The 26,500-nt window shown below is 27.0% G+C and overlaps 1 protein-coding gene across 5 annotated transcripts in view; it reads left to right on the top strand.

Annotated features, from left to right (window-relative positions):
• The window catches only part of LOC119611201 (ice-structuring glycoprotein-like), an 86,119-nt gene extending 61,510 nt beyond the window's left edge, over positions 1-24,609 (top strand). The window contains exons 1-3 of one of the 5 annotated variants that reach the window (XM_037966701.1): positions 7,514-7,630; positions 19,421-19,920; positions 22,287-24,609. In XM_037966701.1, the coding sequence (XP_037822629.1) occupies positions 23,287-24,231 (945 nt within the window). In that variant the 5' untranslated portion in view covers positions 7,514-7,630; positions 19,421-19,920; positions 22,287-23,286 and the 3' untranslated portion in view covers positions 24,232-24,609. Of the gene's footprint in view, positions 1-7,513; positions 7,631-19,420; positions 19,954-20,023; positions 20,637-22,286 lie in introns of those variants that run through there. The other 4 variants (XM_037966700.1, XM_037966702.1, XM_037966699.1 and 1 more) reach the window with 4 other exon arrangements.
• The last annotated feature ends 1,891 nt before the right edge of the window (positions 24,610-26,500 follow it).

Raw genomic sequence — 26,500 nt, 5'->3', positions numbered from 1 at the left:
GGATGTAAGTATTTGAATGTCAAGCATCAAATTTTATTTTATTGTTACTGACACTGAGTATATAAATAAATAAAATTTATATAAATATGTGTATTTTAGCATTAAGTTGCACAGAACAGCTAGATACACAAATAGCGACCCTGACACACAGCATTTGGCAGAAGACAGACAAAATTAAGAGAAACCCAAACATAGTCTAAAAACTGTGCGCTTAAAAATATCATAAGAATCATCAATGAAATTCTATTGTTACTTTTTTCTGAATGTCTTTTTTGTTGAAAGAGTCTTAAGTAAATTAGTTTTACCAACTAAATACAAAATTAAATATTGATTTGCTGCTGTAACAAGTACGTTTAACAATATTAAGAAATGTTGAAATCGTTAATTATAGAAGTGTTTAAGTGAAGAAAGCTTTTCATTATAAATACTCAGCAGACAAACAAGTACACTCGAGGAAAATAAGTAAGTTTAATATAAATATGTGTAGAATAAATTTTAATGATATATAAGCTTATATGAATACAATGTTTATACATAATTTGTTATAGCAAAAAAAAAAATATATAAAAAATATTTTTCTATTTAAAAAATATTATCGAAAAATGAATGAATTTCCTATAAAAAGATTATTAATAGAACATATTCTATGAAAAAAACAAAAAATTTTTATTAAAAAAAAATCTAAAATTTTCTATAAAGAAAGAATTCTCTATAAAGAAAAAATTTCTACAAACAGAAAACGTTATCGTAAATTTTCTATAAAGAGACAATTTTATCGAAAACTTTCTATAAAGAGAAACTCTAGTCGAACATTTTCCATAAGAGAAAATTTAGTCGAACATATTCTATAAAGAGAAAATTTAGTCGAACATTTTTTATAAAAAGAAAATTTTGTCGAAAATTTTCTTTAAAAAGAAAATTTTGTCGAAAATTTTCTTTAAAAAGAAAATTTTGTCGAAAATTTTCTTTAAAAAGAAAATTTTGTCGAAAATTTTCTATAAAAAGAAAATTTTGTCGAAAATTTTCTATAAAAAGAAAATCTTGTCGAAAAGTTTCTATAAAAAGAAAATCTTGTCGAAAAGTTTCTATAAAAAGAAAATCTTGTCGAAAATTTTCTATAAAAAGAAAATTTTGTTGAAAATTTTCTATAAAAAGAAAATTTTGTCGAAAATTTTCTATAAAAAGAAAATTTTGTCAAAAATTTTCTATAAAGAATAAATTTTGTCAAAAATTTTCTATAAAGAATAAATTTTATCGAAAATTTTCTATAAAGAATAAATTTTATCGAAAATTTTCTATAAAGAATAAATTTTATCGAAAATTTTCTATAAAGAATAAATTTTATCGAAAATTTTCTATAAAGAATAAATTTTATCGAAAATTTTCTATAAAGAATAAATTTTATCGAAAATTTTCTATAAAGAATAAATTTTATCGAAAATTTTCTATAAAGAATAAATTTTATCGAAAATTTTCTGTAAAGAGAAAATTTTATGAAAAATTTTCTATAAAGAGAAAATTTTATGAAAAATTTTCTATAAAGAGAAAATTTTATGAAAAATTTTCTATAAAGAGAAAATTTTATGAAAAATTTTCTATAAAGAGAAAATTTTATGAAAAATTTTCTATAAAGAGAAAATTTTATGAAAAATTTTCTATAAAAAGAAAATTTTTCATAAAAATCTATAAAGACAAAATTTTATGAAAAATTTTCTATAAAGAGAAAATTTTATGGAAAATTTTCTATAAAGAGAAAATTTTATGGAAAATTTTCTATAAAGAGAAAATTTTATGGAAAATTTTCTATAAAGAGAAAATTTTATGGAAAATTTTCTATAAAGAGAAAATTGTATGGAAAATTTTCTATAAAGAGAAAATTGTATGGAAAATTTTCTATAAAGAGAAAATTGTATGGAAAATTTTCTATAAAGAGAAAATTGTATGGAAAATTTTCTATAAAGAGAAAATTTTATGGAAAATTTTCTATAAAGAGAAAATTTTATGGAAAATTTTCTATAAAAAGAAAATTTTTATGAAAAATTTTCTATAAAGAGAAAATATTATCGAAAATTGTCTATAAAGTGAAAATTTTATCGAAAATTGTCTATAAAGAGAAAATTTTATCGAAAATTGTCTATAAAGAGAAAATTTTATGAAACATTTTCTATAAAGAGAAAATTTTATGAAAAATTTTCTATAAGAGAAAATTTTATGGAAAATTTTCAATAAAGAGAAATTTTTCGAAAATTATCTATAAAGAGAAACATTTTATAAAATAATGTTTATTGCAAATTTTCTAAAAAAAAAAGATATTTATCAACAATTTTCTACAAAAAAATATTAATCGAAAATCGAAATCTTTAAAATGAGAAAAAAATCGATTTTAAGCAATTTTTCTCGATGTGTACATTTCTTTTCACCAAAATACAAAACTCGTGCATAAATATTTGTAAACAGTCATAAAACGAAAAGAAAAAAGGAAAGCACAAACAACTAAATAAAAATATCCTATAATATTTTTTTTGCTTAATAAGCATTTTGCCATTAAGAATTCAAAAGCTAAAATGTTAAATTAATTTTATGAATCAAACTTTGTTGCAGGGAAATTTGAACAAAAGCAATAAATAGACAAACACACAGACACACAAACAAATAAATAAAATACTGAAACAAACATAAATAATACCCAACAGTTTTATAAGGAGTCAATGTATTGTTTTATTCAGTATTTTTTCAAAAAGTCTTAAACTCATCTTGTTGACTCGATTTTTAGTGTGATCATTATTTGTGAAGTGTACTCTTTCATATTCCATGTATAAAATGCTAAACTAATCTGAAATATTTAGATACACAATTTCTTGAATTTCAAACAACCTTCTTATAACATTCGGAAGGATACAAGAACTCCACCCAAACCCTGAGATTGGTAGGTAAAAATACTTAGCGCAGGTATTACAAAGGATAGGGTCGCGTTCTATAACAAGTACTATGTTAAAATGATCTAAAAAATTACTAGGTCGGTACAGCCACCCCGATCTATTGGGTATTTAATAGACTATATATAGTACAAATATTATAAAGGATTGTCTGTACAAAATTTTATATGTGTGTATCGAGTATGAGCAGGCAATCTATTTTATTTGTATAATGTTTGAATAATGTTCTTTGTGCTGTCAAAGCTCATCAAATGATAAATGATGCATAACGGTGGCAGCAGCCATCATTTCTACAGATACAAGCAACAACATCAGATCTGAAAAAGTTTCAACAATAGAGAAAAATAAAACTCAAACTATAAAAACTATTCTGTAGGTCTCTATTGTATTTTCTAGTTTTTTTTCTTTATACTTAAATACTACAAGCAGCAGCGATAGCTGTAACAGACATGATGCTAAAACTTTGGTATTGATGTTTATAGCTGTGCTTTTCAGTGATTATTATAGCTACTGCTTGCTAATGCTCTTGTTGTTATTATTACTTTAACTGACGATGACTATGATGTTGCTTGTTATTATTAATGTTATTAATGTTCTACTATTCCACTCGTAACATGATAATGAAAATGAGTTAAAACTAATTGGTCTTCAAAATGACCAAGAAAATTAATATATTTATATTAAGTCATTCTAATGGAAAGGACAGTTTCCTTAGGCTATTACGTAGAAGGTTCTTTAGAGAGTACGATGTTAATAAAAGGGAGAAACAGATTTTCTTTGTGAATAAATATAATTATAGATAATTTAAAGAAGTTATACAAAATTATTATTATGAATTTAAGATATTTATTTGAGTTCTTTTAACAATATAAAAATATTTTAGAGTATATTAAGAAAAAATAGGTTTCAAACATAAAATCTACGATTAATACAAAATGCTTCCAACAATTACTTTATTCAAGAGCTTTACATAAGCTTTTCAAAAAGCTTTCATAGAAAATTAAAAAAAATCATAAATTCTCTTTATATTAAAGTCTTCTTAGAAAACTTTTACAAAAAACTTCTTATAAACATTTAACAAATAAATATATCTTTATTATTAAATCTTCTCTGAGAAGCTTTTTATAAAAAAGCTTCTAAAAAGCTTACAATTTAAACTATTTCGATTAAGCTTTTTTTAATAAAATCTTAACAAAACTGCTTAATAGTTTTTACAAAAAAAAACTCTATTCATTTATTTAAACCTTTTTAAAGGGAATTTTTTAGTAACGATATAAACTATTCGTTTATTCATTGATTTCATATATTCTTTTAAACCATCATCTCACAAAATAAAACAAGTAAGAATTTATAGTTGGGCATGGTCGACCATATGATACCCTACACCAGTGATTATGTAACAAATTTTGATTATTTTTTTAATAATAAAAAATTTAATTTATTTTTTACCTTAATTCAGAAATATTTAAACAATTTGTTGACAAAATTTTCTAAAAGATGGGTTATATGGGGACAGGGGGTTAATATGGTCCTTTCCTTATAAATTTTGGTAGAGGGATTTGCGCTTACATCAGTTACTTATGCATGGGATATAGGGTAAAATGGGGCCCGATCATTACAAAAATCAGCAGTATCATCAAGACAAGAATATTTAACATATTTATGAGCTCAAAAGTTCTATTTGGGGGGTACGGTTGTATGGGGGCTATGCTAAATAATAAACCGATTTTAACCATTTTTCGTCCATGGATCAAAAAAATAGTATGTGCCAAATTTCACAAGGTTTACATGGACACACAGACGGACAGACAGGCAGACAAAGAGACAGACGGACATAACTAAATCGACGCAAAAAATGATTCTAATCCGATTAGTATACTTAAAGGTTTATGTAGGACCAATATTTTTGAGTGTTACAAACATAAGAACAAACGCATAATACCCTCCCCACTATAATGATGTACGGTACAAATAGTTATTCTATAACCTAAACTAATCAATATAAATTTCTTTTCACCTTCTAACCCACAACTAAATTAAATCTAAGTTTGTATAGCAAAAATATAACGTCAGAAAAAAGAAGAAAAATCTCTTTTAATCTCATAACAGGAAATACCAGCAAAATCAAAGTGTTCGAAAAATATTTAACTACAAGTTCTTGTTATTGACATTTGCAAATGATTAATGGATGTATTTAGTGATAATGATGACCAAAAATGTTGATACTATGATGTATTAAACAAAAAAGCAAAAATATAAAAACAGTAAAGAGAAAATAATCAAAATGTTTTTCTTGGGTTTTAAAAGGGATTTTGATTTGATATTATATAGAAGACTTACATATGTATGTATGTATGTATGTATGTAAGTGAAAATAAGTATGTGTATTTTTTGGATTGACTGCATGTAAGATATTTTGGAATAATATTTATTTAGGATTATATTTTAGACAGACTTTGTTTATTTATATTGTTAAGAAGTTAATAAATTACACACTGACAACTGACAAACTGTGAACAAGAAACAGACTATGGCTTAATAAAAGAAGAAAGAGATTTAAAAGATTTGTCCTTTACTCTCTTCTTTACAAAAAAAAAAAAAACATATTATAAAGGAAATAAGTAAAACGCAAGTTAATGATAGATTTGGGAAAAGTAAACGATTAGAGATCGTTTATCTATCTATTTAAGTTAAAATGTTTTAAACAGTTTTTTTATTCTATTTAATTTAGCCATCAATCTTGTATAGGGACCTTAATTTTTTATATATTTATTTATATTCCAAATAAATAACTTTAAAATTTATGAAAAATAATTTTTTTATAAATGAATATTTATGAATTTATTTAAAAACTAAAAATATGTACATAAGTAGTATATATTTTGACCTTTTCCATATATGGACATGAAAAAACATGCATAAATTTGTTTGACCATTTTGTTGGATTTACCATATTTATTTAAATACTGTTATTATTATTGTGTGTAAGGGTAAACAACATTTATACATTTTTCATTATGTTGAATGTATGTATGTGTGTTTTTTTTACCAATTGGCTCCAAAAACACTTTCTGAGTTGATTTAGTAATGTTCCTCTGTCCGTCCGTCCGTCAGTCCGTCCGTCCGTCTGTCTGTCTGTCTGTCTGTCTGTCTGTCTGTCTGTCTGTCTGTCTGTCTGTCTGTCTGTCTGTCTGTCTGTCTGTCTGTCTGTCTGTCTGTCTGTCTGTCTGTCTGTCTGTCTGCCTGTCTTTCTGTCTGTCTGTCTATGTGGCCATGTAAATCTTGTGCTTGTCGATTTTTAATATAATGAATTTTGATGAAAATTGGAACACACATTACGCATACACTTCTTTTGACCAACGCTATTGAAAATGGTTGAAATCGAGCAATTATTTTGCCTCGCCTATGTTAAATGTTGTAGAATGTATAGAAACATCTGCAAATCTTGGTTTCATATAAGTTTAAATGATATCGCCAATTTTCGCAATGATCGGGAATCATTTGATCCTAGCCCCCATACAAAGTCTCCTTCAGATATTTAGTTAAAGTTTACAATTGGCCTTTAAAACTAATATCGCAATGGAATTTTGCATAAATAACTTTAATGTCATCGTAAATCGCTTTACCAAAATTTATACGTATAGGGGCATATTTACCTTATTCCCCACATAACCCCTCTTTCAGAATATTCATTTTTTTGACAACAAATTGTTAAAATATTTCGGAATATATTATATTTATTATTAGAAAAATAAACCTCATTTTTAACATCCCCACTGGTGAGGGGTATCATATTGTCTGCCATGCCAGACTAAACGTTCCTATTTGTTAATATATGAAATATTATTAAATTTACCACATACTCCTTGGCCCAAAGACATCAATTTTTCTAGACCGTCAAACCTAAGCACTTCTACTGTGGTACGGTGTTGTAGCGGTTTTTGAAGAGATACTAAACCATTTAATGCTTCAAAATTTCGAATGCACTATTACGGTACGGTTGTATGGAAGTAAAGTGAAATAATGGATCGATTGTTTGAAAAGAAGCGTATATGGCCGATGTAATCACTAGCAGTTTGGGTAAATGAAGGTAGCACAAACATAAGTAGTTTTTTTAAATAGTTCAAATTTATGTAATAAGCTGAAACAATAAAAAAGAGTCAAAAATAAAACTGTGAATAAAATATTAAATCAAAGCAAAATATATTATTACTTTAAATCATAAAAATCCACAATACCAAATATTGTGTTTCCTGTTTCACATTTCGACATGTGTCCGACATTCTTAAATGTTATAATAAAGTGCTAATTCTAAGTATTTCCTTATATTTTTTTGCCGATGCCCAATTATATTAATAAATGTATAACCCACAAGCAAAATATTTCCTAACACATATGTACATAAATATTTAAAAAGCTATGTAGCTAATCTGCCGTAAATGTAATATTTTTCAAAGTATTTACTTTATATTCTCCTATGAGTTGTTCGATTTCATTTTGAAAATGAAAAAAACTGGTTGTTTTTTCTTTACCAGCATTACAGTGGGAAGAAATATATTGGATTAATGTGGCAGTCTACTAAGGAACTACATACTTGAAGGACATCGGCGTTGTAACAACTCCTGCAGCAGAAGTTGAATAGAAGATTAAATGTCCTAGCAAGAGTATGTATATGTTTTTCGATTAAATAAAAAGTAATAATTAGTAAAAAAAAGTACTAAAATTTATCTTTACTGTAAATATTTACATACATACTCTCCATAATACATCAACCAACCATCATGGCTTACTGACTGTTAGCCTGTAAAGCATGTCTAAGCACTGATAACCAATAATTCTCAAATCAATAATACTCACAAGATTTTGTATAAAAAGTGGACGACGAGCAAACCAACAAATAAAGCGAAAGTATTACTTAAAAGGGTTTTACTATGAATTTTGTATTTTACTTTTTTACTAACTGGACTAAGTATAAAACTGATTGCACAAAACATACGAGTTGACTACAATATCAGGATTTTTAAAGACTAGGTAACACATGTAAATGGTTATTCACGATTTTGCTGTATGTAATCCCAATTTTATGATCAAGTAATATCGTTTTTTAATCGTATACAAATATTTGTAATGTTTTGTGTCATAACAGTTCAGCAATTGTTGTTACCACTAAAGCAAAATAAAGGAAAAATATACTATTCAGTATCAAAAATTTTCACAATAAAATTTACCTCTACAGTTGACCCCTCAAAATAAACGTAAACAAAAAGATTAACAGTCTGTCAAAAAATCACGCTCTAATAAAGCATGTTAAAACACCTGCTAACTTTGTGAAAAACAAAAATTTTGTCCAGTCATATTGGACATACCCATTTGATTTAGTGATTTTTTTTTTCTTGTAAAGCAAATGAATGACTTTATAAATTTATTTCATTGTTGTTGTTTATTTTACAATTCCATTTTGTAACACCTTTGGGAAGCAGTTTTTCCTTTTTAGTGGAAATACAACAATTTATAGGATGGTCTTGCAAACACAAATCCTGCAATTCGTAGTGACTGTCCTGAAATAATGCTTTTGTAGAATATTACGAATTAATTCAGTTTTAAACTGATTTGGCACTGTACCAGAACTGAACTAGAACTGAACTAGAACTGAACTAGAACTGAACTAGAACTGAACTAGAACTGAACTAGAACTGAACTAGAACTGAACTAGAACTGAACTAGAACTGAACTAGAACTGAACTAGAACTGAACTAGAACTGAACTAGAACTGAACTAGAACTGAACTAGAACTGAACTAGAACTGAACTAGAACTGAACTAGAACTGAACTAGAACTGAACTAGAACTGAACTAGAACTGAACTAGAACTGAACTAGAACTGAACTAGAACTGAACTAGAACTGAACTAGAACTGAACTAGAACTGAACTAGAACTGAACTAGAACTGAACTAGAACTGAACTAGAACTGAACTAGAACTGAACTAGAACTGAACTAGAACTGAACTAGAACTGAACTAGAACTGAACTAGAACTGAACTAGAACTGAACTAGAACTGAACTAGAACTGAACTAGAACTGAACTAGAACTGAACTAGAACTGAACTAGAACTGAACTAGAACTGAACTAGAACTGAACTAGAACTGAACTAGAACTGAACCAGAACTGAACTAGAACTGAACTAGAACTGAACTAGAACTGAACTAGAACTGAACTAGAACTGAACTTGAACTAGAACTGAACTAGAACTGAACTAGAACTGAACTAGAACTGAACTAGAACTGAACTAGAACTGAACTAGAACTGAACTAGAACTGAACTAGAACTGAACTAGAACTGAACTAGAACTGAACTAGAACTGAACTAGAACTGAACTAGAACTGAACTAGAACTGAACTAAGAACTGAACTAGAACTGAAACTAGAACTGAACTAGAACTGAACTAGAACACTGAACTAGAACTAACTAGAACTGAACTAGAACTGAACTAGAATGAACTAGAACTGACTAGAACTGAACTAAGAACTGACGAAGAACTGAACTAGAACTGAACTAAACTGACTAGAACTGACAACTAGAACTGAACTAGAACTGACACTAGAACTGAACTAGAACTGAACTGAACTGAACTAGAACTGAACTAGAACTGAACTAGAACTGAACTAGACTGACTAGAACTGAACTAGAACTGAACTAGACTGAACTAGAACTGAACTAGAACTGAACTAGAACTGAACTAAACTGAACTAGAACTGAACTAGAACTGAACTAGAACTGAACTAGAACTGAACTAGAACTGAACTAGAACTGAACTAGAACTGAACTAGAACTGAACTAGAACTGAACTAGAACTGAACTAGAACTGAACTAGAACTGAACTAGAACTGAACTAGAACTGAACTAGAACTGAACTAGAACTGAACTAGAACTGAACTAGAACTGAACTAGAACTGAACTAGAACTGAACTAGAACTGAACTAGAACTGAACTAGAACTGAACTAGAACTGAACTAGAACTGAACTAGAACTGAACTAGAACTGAACTAGAACTGAACTAGAACTGAACTAGAACTGAACTAGAACTGAACTAGAACTGAACTAGAACTGAACTAGAACTGAACTAGAACTGAACTAGAACTGAACTAGAACTGAACTAGAACTGAACTAGAACTGAACTAGAACTGAACTAGAACTGAACTAGAACTGAACTAGAACTGAACTAGAACTGAACTAGAACTGAACTAGAACTGAACTAGAACTGAACTAGAACTGAACTAGAACTGAACTAGAACTGAACTAGAACTGAACTAGAACTGAACTAGAACTGAACTAGTGGATGAGAAAAAAAATTTTAAAAGGGCACATTGATTCCGTGAAAAGCTACTGGGGAATATATTATTATGTAACTCTTAAAGGAATTACTGTTGTATTGTACAACATAGCATTATGGGGGTATTTGTGGTGTTTGGGGAATTTTAAACGGATTATGATGATTATTTTATTTTGCTTTTAATATTTTTCACAATATTTTTTTCTTTGCATTTCCATATATGTATTTAACTGAGATTTTAAATTTAAAGGATTTTTGCGAAAGGTGTTTTTTTTTCATGCAACAGATAATGTGATGAAAATTTTAGTAATTGACAGAATGTTATCGAAAAAAATTGTATGGAATTCAAAATTTTTAAAAATTTGTTTGATAGTAAATTGAAGTTAGTTCTGGAAAATTAAAGAACATAACGTAAAGACAAAAAATAATTTTTTATATAATCACTCATAGGAAAAATATCAAAAATGTAAAAGTATTTTTACCTCGTTCATATGTGTGTGATTTATACAGTTTTTTCTTTCTTTTTACACCGTAAATTTTCTAAACTCGCGGCATAATAAGTAATCGACTATTTACACTAAACTAAGCACTAATTGTAAACCAATTTATTTAATTTTCATTTTATACAATTTGTGTTTAATTGTACACAAATAAATGTAAATAAAAAATAAGTCTACTACTACAGTAGCAATGTTAGCAATCAACACAAAAGTAATAACTATTCAAAATTTAACATGAAACGGAGGCTATAAATTGGTGGCCAATTTAAATGTAATCTAACTACACATAATGGCAATAAAATTGAATTGGTAAATTAAACAAAATAAAAAGCCAAAACAAAACATAAACAATTTCACTCTCACATTGAAAAGAAAATAAATAACATCAGCAACAAGAACTATTAAAAGCTTACGGCCGGTACATACGAAAACGAGCATTATTTGAAAACGTCAATTTTATAAAATTTTTCAATAGACTTTGATTTTCTTGTTTTTGGTTTTTATGTGTTTCGATAGAAATAGCTAACCATAAAAATAAAATAAATTGTGTATTTTAGTTTTAAAATTAATCAGAAATAGCATATATACATATATATATTTCCATTTGTTTTATGTATGTCACCATTTTCAGCTTTTGTAGCCTTTTGGGGGTGGCTGCGCCGCTGAAATCTTTATTTTGTATATGTTTTGTATTTAGTCAGTTTTTTACCGCATGCTCTTAAGTATTTGACATTTTAAAATTTCTTATTTTTTGCGTTTTTTGTCGTTGTTTTTTTGCCAGATGATTTTTTTGTTATTCGCGTGGTTTAACTTCAACATGTTTTTGTTTTTATTTTATTTGCTAATATTATTGTGTTTATACTTAAAATTTCTTTAAAATTTTATATTAAATATATTTTAGATGTTTTTGAACAGCTGTTTTTATATTAAATTGTTTTAAAAATAATTAACTATCTTAATTTATATTTCTTTGGAACTAATATCTAAAGTGAATAATTTGGTTTCACTGAACTGAACTGAACTTGAACTAGAACTGAACTAGAACTGAACTAGAACTGAACTAGAACTGAACTAGAACTGAACTAGAACTGAACTAGAACTGAACTAGAACTGAACTAGAACTGAACTAGAACTGAACTAGAACTGAACTAGAACTGAACTAGAACTGAACTAGAACTGAACTAGAACTGAACTAGAACTGAACTAGAACTGAACTAGAACTGAACTAGAACTGAACTAGAACTGAACTAGAACTGAACTAGAACTGAACTAGAACTGAACTAGAACTGAACTAGAACTGAACTAGAACTGAACTAGAACTGAACTAGAACTGAACTAGAACTGAACTAGAACTGAACTAGAAGTGAACTAGAACTGAACTAGAACTGAACTAGAACTGAACTAGAACTGAACTAGAACTGAACTAGAACTGAACTAGAACTGAACTAGAACTGAACTAGAACTGAACTAGAACTGAACTAGAACTGAAATAGAACTAACTAGAACTGAACTAGAACTGAACTAGAACTAGAACTGAACTAGAACTGAACTAGAACTGAACTAGAACTGAACTAGAACTGAACTAGAACTGAACTAGAACTGAACTAGAACTGAACTAGAACTGAAATAGAACTGAACTAGAACTGAACTAGAACTGAACTAGAACTAGAACTGAACTAGAACTGAACTAGAACTGAACTAGAACAAATTAATAAATGGTTACTAATTTGATTACAAAAACTTTGCGAAATAACTAGTTACAAATAAATCTACAAATAGGTTATGTGATAGCTAGTTATTTTGGGCCGACTTTGTATGTAGAAAACAAAAAATAAAAAAAATTCTCGGCCGGGATTTGAACCCAGGCATTCAGTTGTTTTCTATGTTTCTTACTCCAGCCGATTACTCGATGCTCCATTAACATGTTGCTTTTTGTAATTTTCAGAACGGCATTTTACAAAAATATATAAATGAATGTCATTTAAAAAAAATAAACAGTATCCAGCAGGGCTCGAACTGCGAACCCCCTGTTTGTTAAATGAACGACCTAGACAATTGAGCCATAACAAATCCAAATTGTTTTGTTCTTTACCAGTAATAACCTATTCAGCTAAATTAAATAATGTGGATGATAATGAACACTCATTACCAAGTAATGTATGAAATAACTACTGGCTATTGCCAAAAATTTCAGATTTTTTGCTGGGTTGCTAACAGTGATATTTTATAAAAAATCGTATTTCATTCAAAATAAGATTTTTCTTAAAATGTATTGTACTTAATATAAAAGCAATCTTAAGAAAACTACGATATTTCACTTGAAAAGTATTCTCTTACAAAATGAATTTTAATTGTCAAAAATAACAATATTGTCTTCAAGCTATATTGTCTGTGAAAGGAGTTTTTTCTCTTAGTGTAAGTGATGTTTAATAAAAATAATAGAAACTATATACATATGCACACGTAAATATAAGCTTAAATATTTTCTTTTATCTCAATTAATAGATTATGAAAAAAGAACAATTTTATGTTTTTTTTTCATAATAAATATACATAATTTTTTAATTTATTTATCATAAATCATGACAAAGCACACGTTGAATTTTAAAAGCGTTTGCAAATGGCGACACTGACAATAGCATTAAAAATCATTTCAAGATTATAAACAACAAGAGGAAAAAAGTAAAATTAAAATCCTTGAATATGCACAGACACAAATATTTGGCGTACAATAAGTTATACAAATTTTAATATGTTTCTGTGGCACTAAAAATATAAATGAATATAATAAAAAACTAGAGTTATTGTAAGTGGTCAAGAACAAATGTGGAAATGTACTACAGAGATTTTAATGTTTTTAACAGGTGATAAATTAATTAAAGAAATTTTCGAAAAATATTGAATTTTTAATTAGTAAAAGTGATTTACTTCGATATTCTTATAGAGAAATAGTACATGATAGTATGATGCCAAATTAAATAGTTAGTGCAATTAAATTTTTTTTATTTACAACTCTAACATGTAGTAACCACTAATCTTATGTTAACTTTATTTCTAACAAAATTGTTTATTAAAAATTTCCATAAACCATTTGACAACCATGACATTTGCTTTAACCTTTCGAATAGATGTGGTCGTCTGTTCATTTTTACACACAACCAATTTCGCAATTGCAATTTTATACTTTTGGTTTCAACTTTCGTTAATTAAATATTCATAAATTTTCTAACAAAAATTTTAATTTTTCAGAAAAATTCATAAAATTGTGGTCAACCCACGAAGCACAAAGTTGCGTATTTGGGAGGAATATGAAACAAATACTATTACAAAGATAAAATAAAATTAAAACAAGTGAGAGTGTTATATTCGGCTGTGCCGAATCTCATATACCCACCATCAAACCGTATGCCGTAAAAGAAATGCTCCCCTATAAACATCAGCGTGATATTTGGAATATGGCTTAAGTCAATTATGGCCCGAGCTCTTTTGAACTAACAAAATATTAATTAAAAAAAAAAATATATATTTTATTTCAATTCTTAAACCGTGAGCGTCAATTATGAACCGATACTCATAAAATTTTGTACATTCAGGGCTATACTCGTATCTTAAATAAGGAACACTCGTAGTTTATTAGCCAAAAATCTTTCCTGAAGGGAACCTTTTGTGTATTACCGACACATTCCGCATGAAATTCGGAGCGAATTTCATAACCGTATTTCATAACTCATATTTTTAAGCCAGTAATGAGCGTTAAAGTCATTTTCAGAAGGGGACCTTATATGAGGGATAGGGTCATTTATGGGCCGATCTTAAAAAAAAAATCGTAGAGCGATTTTGGTTCGTAAGAAACTTACTTATACCGAATTTCATCGCTATACTCGCATTTTTGGACCAGTAATGAGTGTTAAAGTAATTTTCTAAAGGGGACCTTATATGGGGGGTAGGGTCAATTATGGACCGATCAAAAAATTTGGTGGAAAGATTTTGGCTCACATGAAACTTAGTTATGTCGAATTTCATCGCTATACTTGCATTTTGAGGGCAGTAATGAGTGTTAAAGTCATTTTTAGGAGGGGACCTTATATGGGGGGTAGGGTCATTTATGGGCCGATCCTAAAAAAAATGGTAGAAAGATTTTGGTTCGTAAAAAACATACTTATAACGATTTTCATCGCTATACTCGCATTTTGGGACCAGTAATGAGTGTTAAAGTAATTTTCAGAAGGGGACCTTATATGGGGGGTAGGGTCATTTATGAGCCGATCCTCAAAAAATTTGGTAGAAAGATTTTGGCTCATATGAAACTTATTTTTGTCGAATTTCATCGCTTGTACTTCTAAAGCAGTTATGCCCGTTAATGCTGTTTTTTGGAGGTCCACTTGTATGGGGGCTACCCGAAAAAGTGGACCGATATTGCCCATTTTCAATAAAAAACAAACCTTAATAATAGAGAATATTTATGCAAAATTTCAACTGTCTAGCTCCTCTCGTGTGGTCCCTATCGTGATTTCAACAGACATTATGAACTTCCATAAAGTTACCTTGAAATTAAATTTCTAAAATTTTCTTTCGTGTAAAATTTGCACTGACTAAATTGACTTAGAAAATGGTTCAATATTTTAGTAAGTTTCAAACTTCTTTTTATTTACATTTCCAATAGTTTGACAATTTCCGGTCCTCCCCATGAAAGTTATATTTATGGAATCTTTTACACGGATGCCTAAAAGTTTCCGCTTAAAACTTTTTCCACTCAATATTTAGTGGAGCTCCTTATTAAACATAAGCATAGCACTTTTACCGTTTTCCATATCTAATGGTCTCTTTTATATTCAAAAAATATCCATACATACACACAAAGCTTTCTCTGAGAGCTAAGTGAGCAGATTTGCATACATGTGTTGGTGAGTGTATTTTTTTCTATGTATGAGGTTTTTTTCTTTTTTTTTGTCATGAAAAGTACATGTGCTCAGTACACAATTGTGTGGGTGTGATATTGGTGGGAATAATTTTAATTTTTTTTTTTTTTCATTTGTGAGCGGATGTTGTTTTTGTTTAATGTTTGTTTGTGTATATAGTTGAAGGTGGAAACTTTGTGTGTGATTTCCCCATGCATAACATTAACATTGGTATAGGCCAATGTTAATGTCACTTAAACAAATTAAATTATAAATGAAAATACACGCATTTTGATGTTAAAAATAAAAATGAAAAATTAACAATATGTAAAATTTAAATTTGTTTATTAGTATTTAATGAGATCAACAAATATGACAACAAGATTATTTTTGGGGCATGAATAAATTTTCTATAAAATAAAGGTCAAATAAAAAGTAAGCGAACAGCTTTAAGTATATAAAATATTTAACCCAGTGTTAAAACTTAATGTAAAACAACCACAAACGTAATTTCGAAAGCATTTGCTATTACCCAATTTACCCAATTAGAATGAAAATGTATGCAAATTTATTTATCGACAATATAAACTTAACATTTCATTTATTTTTAAATAGATTTTAATTAAAAGTAAATGTGTTACTGTTACGGCTGTCTTAGTTTTACACACCAAACATTTTGCGTTTACAATTGTAGTGTCTTTTCCAATTTCTTTGTCGCCTTGAACTTTTTGCAATAAAATTGAAAAATGTGTATTGTGAACAAATACATAGATACAGTAGATATGGTACATATAATCAAATAAAAATTAATTATTCTTAAACTGAGCAGCAGAACAAGCATCTGCAAACACCATTTTGATAACAATTTTTTAACCAACACATATACACAATACACAGGAAACACACTGATACGAATTATAGGAGAATGGCTGTTAAATAATGGATTGTTATGGCACAGGTGATCAAAGTTGGAAAATATAAACTCATTCAACTAAATTTTTGTAGCAATTATTTGTTAAAATATTAAATTTTAACGATTCTTATATTAATTGCAATCGAAACGTTGTACATCGATATTAATATGAGCATCAGTATGATTTTCAGAATAGCACCTTTCTTAAAAGAAATCAGTTTAGCTTAATTTTCTTTTAAATCCTTGATTTTTAAATCCTTAAATTTTGAATGAACAACTTTGACATCCATATGAAAATATGGGAACAAAACGAGAAGCCTAGTTATAGGGCGTGGCAACTCCCATATTAAGAAAATCTTAAATTATTATATCTGAGACAATGTAACAGTTAGAGTCCTCAAATTTTTGCCGGAATTGACACTAAAGTCAATATGAGATGAAAAATGGCCAGACTAGAAATAGGGGGCGTGGTACTTCCCAAATGAATTAAATACATAAATTCGTTTATTTGGGAAAACATTAGAGCTAGAATCTTCAAGTTATATTCGAAGAATTTAAACATCTATGTGAACAATTGGGAGAAAAATGCGTGGACCTTCATTAGGAGGGCTTGGAACCCTCCATCTATATGCACACATACATATGTATATAAAAATGAATGTGTATTTATAAGTTTGAAGTATATTTGAAGTTTATAGACTTCTAAACGGCTGATCCGTTTTCCTGTATGTCTGGAAGATGTTATATACTACTTTTTTATGAAAATACATTTTGGCGAGGAGCCACGCCCATATTAAGAAAATTTTAAATCATTATATCTTGGATAATATAACAGTTAGAGTCCTCAAATTTTGTTGCAGCCACTTTAGTGTCAATATGATTATTTAGGACAAAAAGTAGGCGAACTAGCAGCAGGGGCATGGCACCTCCCATATAAATGAAATACAAAAATTAGTTTATCTTGGAAACTATTACAGTTAGAATCTTGAAATTTTGCACGAAGAATTTTAACATTTATGTAAATATTTTGGGTAATAAATTGGCGGACTACCAATAAGAGGAGCGCAGGCTTGGGGGGTAATGACTACATTCACAATTACAATTACATTTGAAGTAATTGTAATTGAAGCTTTACCAATTACAATTACTTGTAATTGAAGTTTTGCCAATTACAACTATTTGTAATTGAAGTTTTGACAATTACAATTACTTGTAATGGTAATTGAAGTTTTGCCAATTACAATTATTGTAATTGGAAATTTTACAATTACAAGTAATTGTAATTGGTTATTGCTCAATTATACATTACAAGTAATTGTAATTGACCATGTAATTAATTACTTTGTGTAATCATTACCCCCCATGCCTGGAGGGGCGGCACCTCCCATATAAATTACATACAAAAATTCGTGAAACTAATAAAACTAAATTTAGGACAAAAAGTAGGCGGACTAGCAGCGGGGGCGTGTCACCACCCACATTAACTATCTGGGAAACTATTAAAGGTAGCATCTTAAAATTTTGCACAATGAATTTTAACATCTATCTGAACATTTTGGGGAAAATGGGAGGACTTGATACCTTTCACATCAATTAAATACAAAAATTCGTATATCTGGTAAATTATTAAATTATTCAAATTGGAATACAAAATAATGTTTGGAAAAATTCCCAAACTTGGAATAGCTGATGTGACATCTACCAAATAAAGAAAATACAAAAAGTCGTATATCTGGAAAACTTGCGAATCTTATACTAAATAATGGTATTTTTTTTTCAAAATTTTTTTTATTTTTTATTTATGTGTATATTTCAACGAAAATGTATTTATGATCCAAACAAAATAAAGTTTTTAATATAATTTTTTTAATACGCTTAAATGCTTATTTCTTATCTCTTTAAGTTCAAGAGATATTTGGGATCAAAATCTAGTATTTCATAACTATCCCTCAAAAACTTTCCTCCACACTATTTAAATATGCCTTCCTCTTTACTATTTATAAACTAAGACAAATTCAACAATTTAAATATATTCACAAAATTATGACAACTTATGACTAAACACTTTACACAGAAAATTATAACCTGTCAACAATGTCGATTACCCTAAAGGCAACAGCGTTTAGTAACACACAAAAACTTGTGTTTGAAGAACTAAAAACAAACTTTTTTTTATAATTTTATATTTATGAAAAGGGAAATAGTTTCTTTAGCAAATATTTATGACATAAAATTTATAAACATGTGATGCTATTTACGACTATAATAAAATTCTTAAAAAAACACTTTTTCTATGCCACAAAATTTAAATTTAACCCTTTTGATATTGAAATTCCATAAGTGTGGTAAGCAAAAATTTGCTTAAAAAAACTTAAAAACAAATTTATGAACCATTTTAATAATATTTTTAGAAATAAAAACAAGAAACAACATCTAGTAAATCAAAAAATTAATTTCATTTGATATAGAAAATGTTCGCAAAAGAACACAAATTAAATAAAACACGCGTTCCAGAAATGATACAGTTCATTTTGTGATGAAATGTTTAGATGAATAATAATCATTAAAGAACAAACAAAAATATTTTAATTTGTATGAGAAAAAAAATGAAATATTAAATAAAAAAATTTATTATATGGGTTTAATTATAAGAGCAAAAAAATACTAAAATAGAAATGATAAAAATCTAAAACCTTATAATGAATAAGTTACTTATGTATGTTTTAAAAAAAGTCATATTGTCAAATTTTCACCGTGTCTTTAATTTGTTTTCAAAATAATAATTTTGTTTAAAAAAATATATTTTTGATTTTAATTTCTCTTTTTGTATTTTCATTTGCAGATAATGAAGGGGGAACATATTAAAAAGTCATCAACCACAACACAAAAGAAAATATACAAAAAAATTGTATTTATTTAAAAAAAAATAAAAACTGAAGAGTAAAAATATTGTATTGTATATACATAGAGAAAAAGGAATAAATGAAACGAACACAAAATGTGAGTTAAAAAAACAATAAATCGACCACAAGATAAGAGGAGAATAAGCAAAAACCAAATGTATGAACAGCAACCTTGGAAACCAGCCAACTTTATCATAATTTAAATGAAGAACATCATAATGACGCTGAACATGCGATAATCATAATGATGAGGATCATTTATAATATTTAAAATAAGAATGTTGACAACGAAAATGTCGATTATGATGAAGATGAAAATAGCGAATAATACTCGCGCTTCAATGCCAAACCAAACAGCAACCAACGACAACAACAGAGCAGCAGCAACAGCATCTATAAACAAACAAATAAGCAGCAACATTATTAACAATAATATGCAGTAACAATAATAATAATAATATGCAAAATAATTGTTTACATATACACACATTTAAAGTGATAATATTAATAAAAAAGTGAAAAACCCCATAAAGACAATAAAATGGAAAAACAGCCAAAAATCTCTTAAAAGAAACGAAAAACCTCAAAAAATGCTTAATTTCACACTCTTTGAAGAAAGTTTTTTTAAAAGTTCAAAAAATATATATTTTATCAAAAATCTTAAACACACACCACCTACCCCACCACTAGCGACACCACCATGGTGACAGATATATTTTTAATTAGCAAATTATATGAAAATGTCAAACAAAGAAAACACAAAAATAAATAACAACCAAACAACATTAAAATAAAACCAACAAATATTTAAAGATATAAATCACAGAACTAAACTAAAAATAAAAATTTTAATAAAACGAAAATAAATAAAAAAACAATAATTTAAAACACTCCTCGTTTAAAGAATATTTTAAGACTATTGACTTTTTCTTTTGTTCTAAACATTTGAAATTATTTTCTTAATAATATTTAAACTAATTTTCAAGTGCTTAATAATTATTTCTTTCACCTCCTGTTTCCGTCATACACTCACGGCTAAAAGCAAAACAAACGACGAAATAAATATAAAAATTACAACGCACACCTTCTGGTTTGTTTTTTTTTTCTAAAGTGCAAGTGACACTCGTAAAAATGCAAAGAAATAGGAAATGACAAGTAAACAGCAACAACTAACAAAAAAAAAAATGCAAATAAATTTAATACAAATAAATAAATGTAGAAAAAAATCATACAACAAACACAGCATCTGTTGCAAATAAATCAAATTTTAAATTGAATTTGTTGTAGAATACAGGGTGTTATTAAAAAAAATATATAAATTTTCCATAAATTTTTTTTTTATATAAAAAGTTGCTTTAAAAAAGAACATCTTATTCTATAAAAATTTTTTCTATAAAAGAGTTTTTTTTTTTTTTTTTTTAAAGAAACATTTGTTTAACAGAAACTCTTTAAAAAACTATTTTTTCTATAAATAATAAATTTTTTCTATAAAAAGTTGTTTTATAATAGAGCAAGAAATTGCTCCATAAAGGAGCAATATTTTTCTATATAAAAAGTTTCCTATAAAAGACAAACTTTTTATAGAAAAAGTTGCTTTACAAAAGGAGAAATTTTGCTGGATAAAAGAGCAATTTTTCCTAGAAACAGTTGCTCTATGAAAGAAATTTTTTTCTAGAAAAAGTTGCTCAATAAAAAACTATTTTTTCTAGAAAAGTAGCTCCATAAAAAAGCAATTTTTTCTACAAAAAGTTGCTCATTAAAAAAGAAATTTTTTCTAGAAAAACTTGTTCTATAAAGTAGCAATTTTTCCAAAAAAAAAGTTGCTCTATAAAAGAGCAATTGTTTCTAGAAAAAGTTGCTTTATAAAAGATCAGTTTTTTGAGAGAAAGTTGCTCCATACAAAGCTATGTTTTCTAGAAAAAGTTGTTCTAAAAGGATCAATTTTTCCAAAAAAAAAAAAAAAGAATCTCTATATCGAGAAATTTTTTTAGAAAAAGTTGCTCTATAAAGGAAAATTTTTTCTAGAACAAGTTGCTCACTGAAAGACTTTTAAAATTAACAAATTTTTTTTAGACAAAGTTGCTCAATAAAACAGAATTTTTTCTAGAAAAAGTTATTCTAAAAAGTTGCTCTATAAAAGAGAAATTGTTTCTTTAAAAAGTTGCCCTATAAAAATCAATTTTTATAGAAAAAGTTGCACTTTTATAATTCCATTTTCTGTAGAAGAAAATGTTGCTCTATAAAAGAGTAATTTTTTCTAGAAAAAATTGCTCCATAAAAGACCATTTTTATCTAGAAAAAGTTGCTCCATAAAAGAGCAATTTTTTCTAGAAAAATTTTATCCATAAAGTGCAATTTTTTCTACAAGTAGTTGTTCTATAAACGAGCAATTTTTCGAAAAAAAAGTTGCTCTATAAAAAAGCAATTTTTTAAAGGAACAAGTTTTCATTAAAAACTTGCTCCATAAAAGGTAATTTTTTCTGTAAAAAGTTGCTATATAAAAAGGCAATTTTATCTTGAAATGATTTATAAAAGATAATTTTTTATATTTTCTAAAGAAAAATGCTCTCAAATACTCAACTAGCAAGTTTACCAGAAGAAATTGTTCTGTAAAAGATATAATTCTCCAAAAATTATTGTAATATACATCAACAATTTTCTAAAGTTTTAAAATTTTTTTTATTATTTTTAATACCCTGTAATTCACAAAAATAAAACCTCACCGATCGAATGAAAATGTTTTATTGTGCCGATATCAAACACATTTATTTTATCTCAGTTTTTTTTATTTTGTCTATTTTTCAGAAAATAATGGCAACGTCAACGGAAAATACAAATAAGCGACAAAAACATCACAAGCAACAACAATATCATCATCAACAACAACATCAGCAACAAGCACAACAACAGCAATTACTAAGAAAAAGAACTAAAATTAATTTTTAAGTGAAACGAAAATAAAATATTTAAAACAAAAATAAAACTAACACTATTTTGAAAACATAAAATAAGAGCGAAGATCTAGAAACAAGAAAAAATTTAAAAAAACTAGTGGGTTTGTTTTTTTCAATCAAACACACTCAAAACAAACGAGATGTCGTGTATGACCACGACCTCGACCATCATAAAAATGAGGAAAAAATTTCTCCAACAAGTTTTGCTAAATAAAATATAAAAAAATAAGATACAAAAATAAAAAGAATAATATTGTTTATATATATAAAAAAATAAAGAAATAAATATAAAAATTTTTAACAAAAAAAAAGAGCGACAACAAGTCAGAAAAGAGTCCCATACAAATTTTCTAAAAGAATTTATAGAAAAAATATTAAGATCTTGTGATTTGTTTCTTTTGGTTAAATTTTGTTTTTATTTTTTTATGGAAAATCAACACTTCGAATAAAAAAATTTTGAAATTGAGTCCTCAGTCGTTTGAACGGCATAAAAAAGAACAACGCGCGAGCGCTTCCATTGTGAATGTGAACAAGTGATAAAAAAATACGTTAGAAAATTTATTTTCAAAAGTGAAATTTTTCTTTATAAAAAAATAAAAGTTTTCCATTGAAGAAAGAAAAGAAATTACGAAAACCCAGAGTTGTGAATTTAAAATAAGTGAAAGTTTAAAATTAAATATGTATTTAAATAAAAATATGGCAAATATTAAATAAAATAAAAAAATCTTAAAGAAAAGTGTTAAAGTGAGAGAGGAAAAAAAAAGATTTAAAATAAATTTATTTAAAAAAGAAAAGCAAAAAATCAAGTATCATACAAAATAGAAATTTCTTTTAATAAAAATATATTTGTAATGTCTACAAAAACCACAATAAAACCAACAACTAACACAACGTCAAACCAATTAACAACATCACGTACAAATGTAACAGCAATACCAGCAGCAACAATAGAGGATACAAACGAAACAGCAGCAGCCAGTACTGCAGCAACAACAATTCTAAATGCAGTTCCAGCGCCACAAGAACAGCTAGCAACACCAGCAAATACAACAGCAACAACTTTAAATGCTAGTTCAACAATTGCAAAAAAGTCATTAAAACATAATAATAATGTTTTAAGAAAAACGAGGCGGCAAAGGCCATACGTTATAACAGAAACACAAACAACTGCAGTTGCAACAACAAAGACAACGACACAACAAACACCAACGCCACCACAAAAACAGCAACAAAGACAACCACGACCACTAATTACAACTACATTTGCAACAACGACTACATCATTTACAGCTGCCATTGCCGCAGCCCTATTGCAAACGACAAATGCTACCACCGCTACACTCACCGCCGCCCTTCAAACACACGCTGCAGCAGCTTCCTCTCCATATGAAGTTGCTGGTGCATCACCATACTCATCAGCATCATCGTCATCACCTGCCGTTACACACATACCACCGTCATTATCGATCGATAGTTCACTACAGTATCCCATGGCGGTGTTGGATGGCACTTTAGCCCAAATGGAGCCGAATGCAACCACAACACATTTACTGCATAATACAGTCATTTCCACTGCCACATCTGCTTTAGCTGCCGCTGCTGCAGCAGCTTCAACAGCTAATACAACGCTATTACTAGATGATGATGGTGGTGGCGGCACAGATTCCGATGGTGATTGGTTTGATGATGCTATTTTAGCCTTGAAAGCTTTTGTCATGTTATTTATAATAATTGCCGCCATTTTTGGAAATTTACTTGTTATTATTTCTGTGATGCGTGTTAGAAAATTAAGGTGAGTTGAAATTTTTTAATATTAAAATTTTCATAAGTATATAAAGTTATTCTATGGAGAGGAAATGGAACTATAATTTAAACATTTGAATGAATAAAAGTAGAAAATTTAAAACAGGTTTGCCTTAGGTTGGTTTATAACAAATTATTCAGAAAATCTTATATTAATAAGTTTTCCTTTATTTTAAAACTTGTATATTCAGCATATCGGTTGTAGACCTTAACTATTTGCTTCTGTATTGAAATTAAGAATGATTTCTTTGAAGACCTACTTATAAAACTAGCATGTAGATTAACTCCCACCAGAGACTTTGGTCAACATTTCTATATTTCTATATTTTTTATCAATGTACAAAAACAACATTTTTGTCGTAAATTTTCTACAAAAAAAAAAAAAAAAAAAAAAAAAAAAAAAAAAATTTTGAAAATTTTATATAAAAAGAAAATTTTTATCGAAAATTTTCTATAAAAAGAAGAAGAATTTTCTATAAAAAGAAAATTTTTATCGAAATTTTTCTATAAAAAGAAAATTTTTATCGAACATTTTCTATAAAAAGAAAATTTTTATCGAAAATTTTCTATAAAAAGAAAATTTTTATCGAAAATTTTTATCGAAAATTTTCTATAAAATGAAAATTTTTATCGAAAATTTTCTATAAAAAGAAAATTTTTATCGAAAATTTTCTATAAAAAGAAAATTTTTATCGAAAATTTTCTATAAAAAGAAAATTTTTATCGAAAATTTTCTATAAAAAGGAAATTTTATCGACGATTTTCTATAAAAAGAAAATTTTCTTTAAAAAGAAAAATTTATATAAAAAGAAAATTTTCTTTAAAAAGAAAAATTTATCGAAAATTTTCTATAAAGACAAATTTATCGAAAATTTTCTATAAAAAGAATACTTAACGAAAATTTTCTATAAAAAGAAAACTTAACGAAAATTTTCTATAAAAAGAAAACTTAACAAAAATTTTCTATAAAAAGAAAACTTAACGAAAATTTTCTATAAAAAGAAAACATAACGAAAATTTTCTATAAAAAGAAAACAACGAAAATTTTCCATAAAAAGAAAACAACGAAAATTTTCTATAAAAAGAAAACTTAACGAAAATTTTCTATAAAAAGAAAACACAACGAAAATTTTCTATAAAAAGAAAACAACGAAAATTTTCTATAAAAAGAAAACAACGAAAATTTTCTATAAAAAGAAAACTTAACGAAAATTTTCTATAAAAAGAAAACTTAACGAAAATTTTCTATAAAAAGAAAATTTAACGAAAATTTTCTATAAACAGAAAATTTATCGAAAATTTTCTATAAAAAGAAAATTTAACGAAAATTTTCTATAAACAGAAAATTTATCGAAAATTTTCTATAAAGACAAATTTATCGAAAATTTTCTATAAAAAGAATACTTAACGAAAATTTTCTATAAAAAGAAAACTTAACGAAAATTTTCTATAAAAGAAAACTTAACAAAAATTTTCTATAAAAAGAAAACTTAACGAAAATTTTCTATAAAAGAAAACATAACGAAAATTTTCTATAAAAAGAAAACATAACGAAAATTTTCTATAAAAAGAAAACAACGAAAATTTTCTATAAAAAGAAAACTTAACGAAAATTTTCTATAAAAAGAAAACTTAACGAAAATTTTCTATAAAAAGAAAATTTAACGAAAATTTTCTATAAACAAAAAATTTATCGAAAATTTTCTATAAAAAGAAAATTTAACGAAAATTTTCTATAAACAGAAAATTTATCGAAAATTTTCTATAAACAGAAAATTTATCGAAAATTTTATATAAACTGAAAATTTATCGAAAATTTTATATAAACAGAAAATTTATCGAAAATTTTCTATAAACAGAAAATTTATCGAAAATTTTCCATTAAAAAAAAATTAATCGAAAATCTTCCACAAAAAGAAAATTTATTGAAAATCTTTATATTTATGAAAAATTTTCTATAAAACTAATATTGATCGAAAATTTTCTATAAACAGAGAAAATTTATTAAAAATTTTCTATTTAAAAGGAAATTTGTAAAAAATTTTCCATTTTCCATTAAAAATAGAGAAAATTTATCGAAAATGTTGATAAAATGAAAATATTTTCTATAAACAAATTGTTCAAATGTTTTCTGGAATGTCCGTCCGTCTCTCCATTAAAAGTACATGTTCTATTGCACTTTCTACAGGAAGTTATAAAAGGCATGGTCCGGAAATATTTGGTCTACTTTTGACTCAACCTCCTAATAATGATATTCTTGCT

Source organism: Lucilia sericata, unplaced genomic scaffold (assembly GCF_015586225.1).
Source record: "Lucilia sericata isolate MDLA Ls3-8-SP2 unplaced genomic scaffold, ASM1558622v1 Contig001388F_arrow, whole genome shotgun sequence".
NCBI lineage: Eukaryota > Metazoa > Arthropoda > Insecta > Diptera > Calliphoridae > Lucilia > Lucilia sericata.
This window is presented reverse-complemented; position numbering and strand designations above follow the sequence as displayed.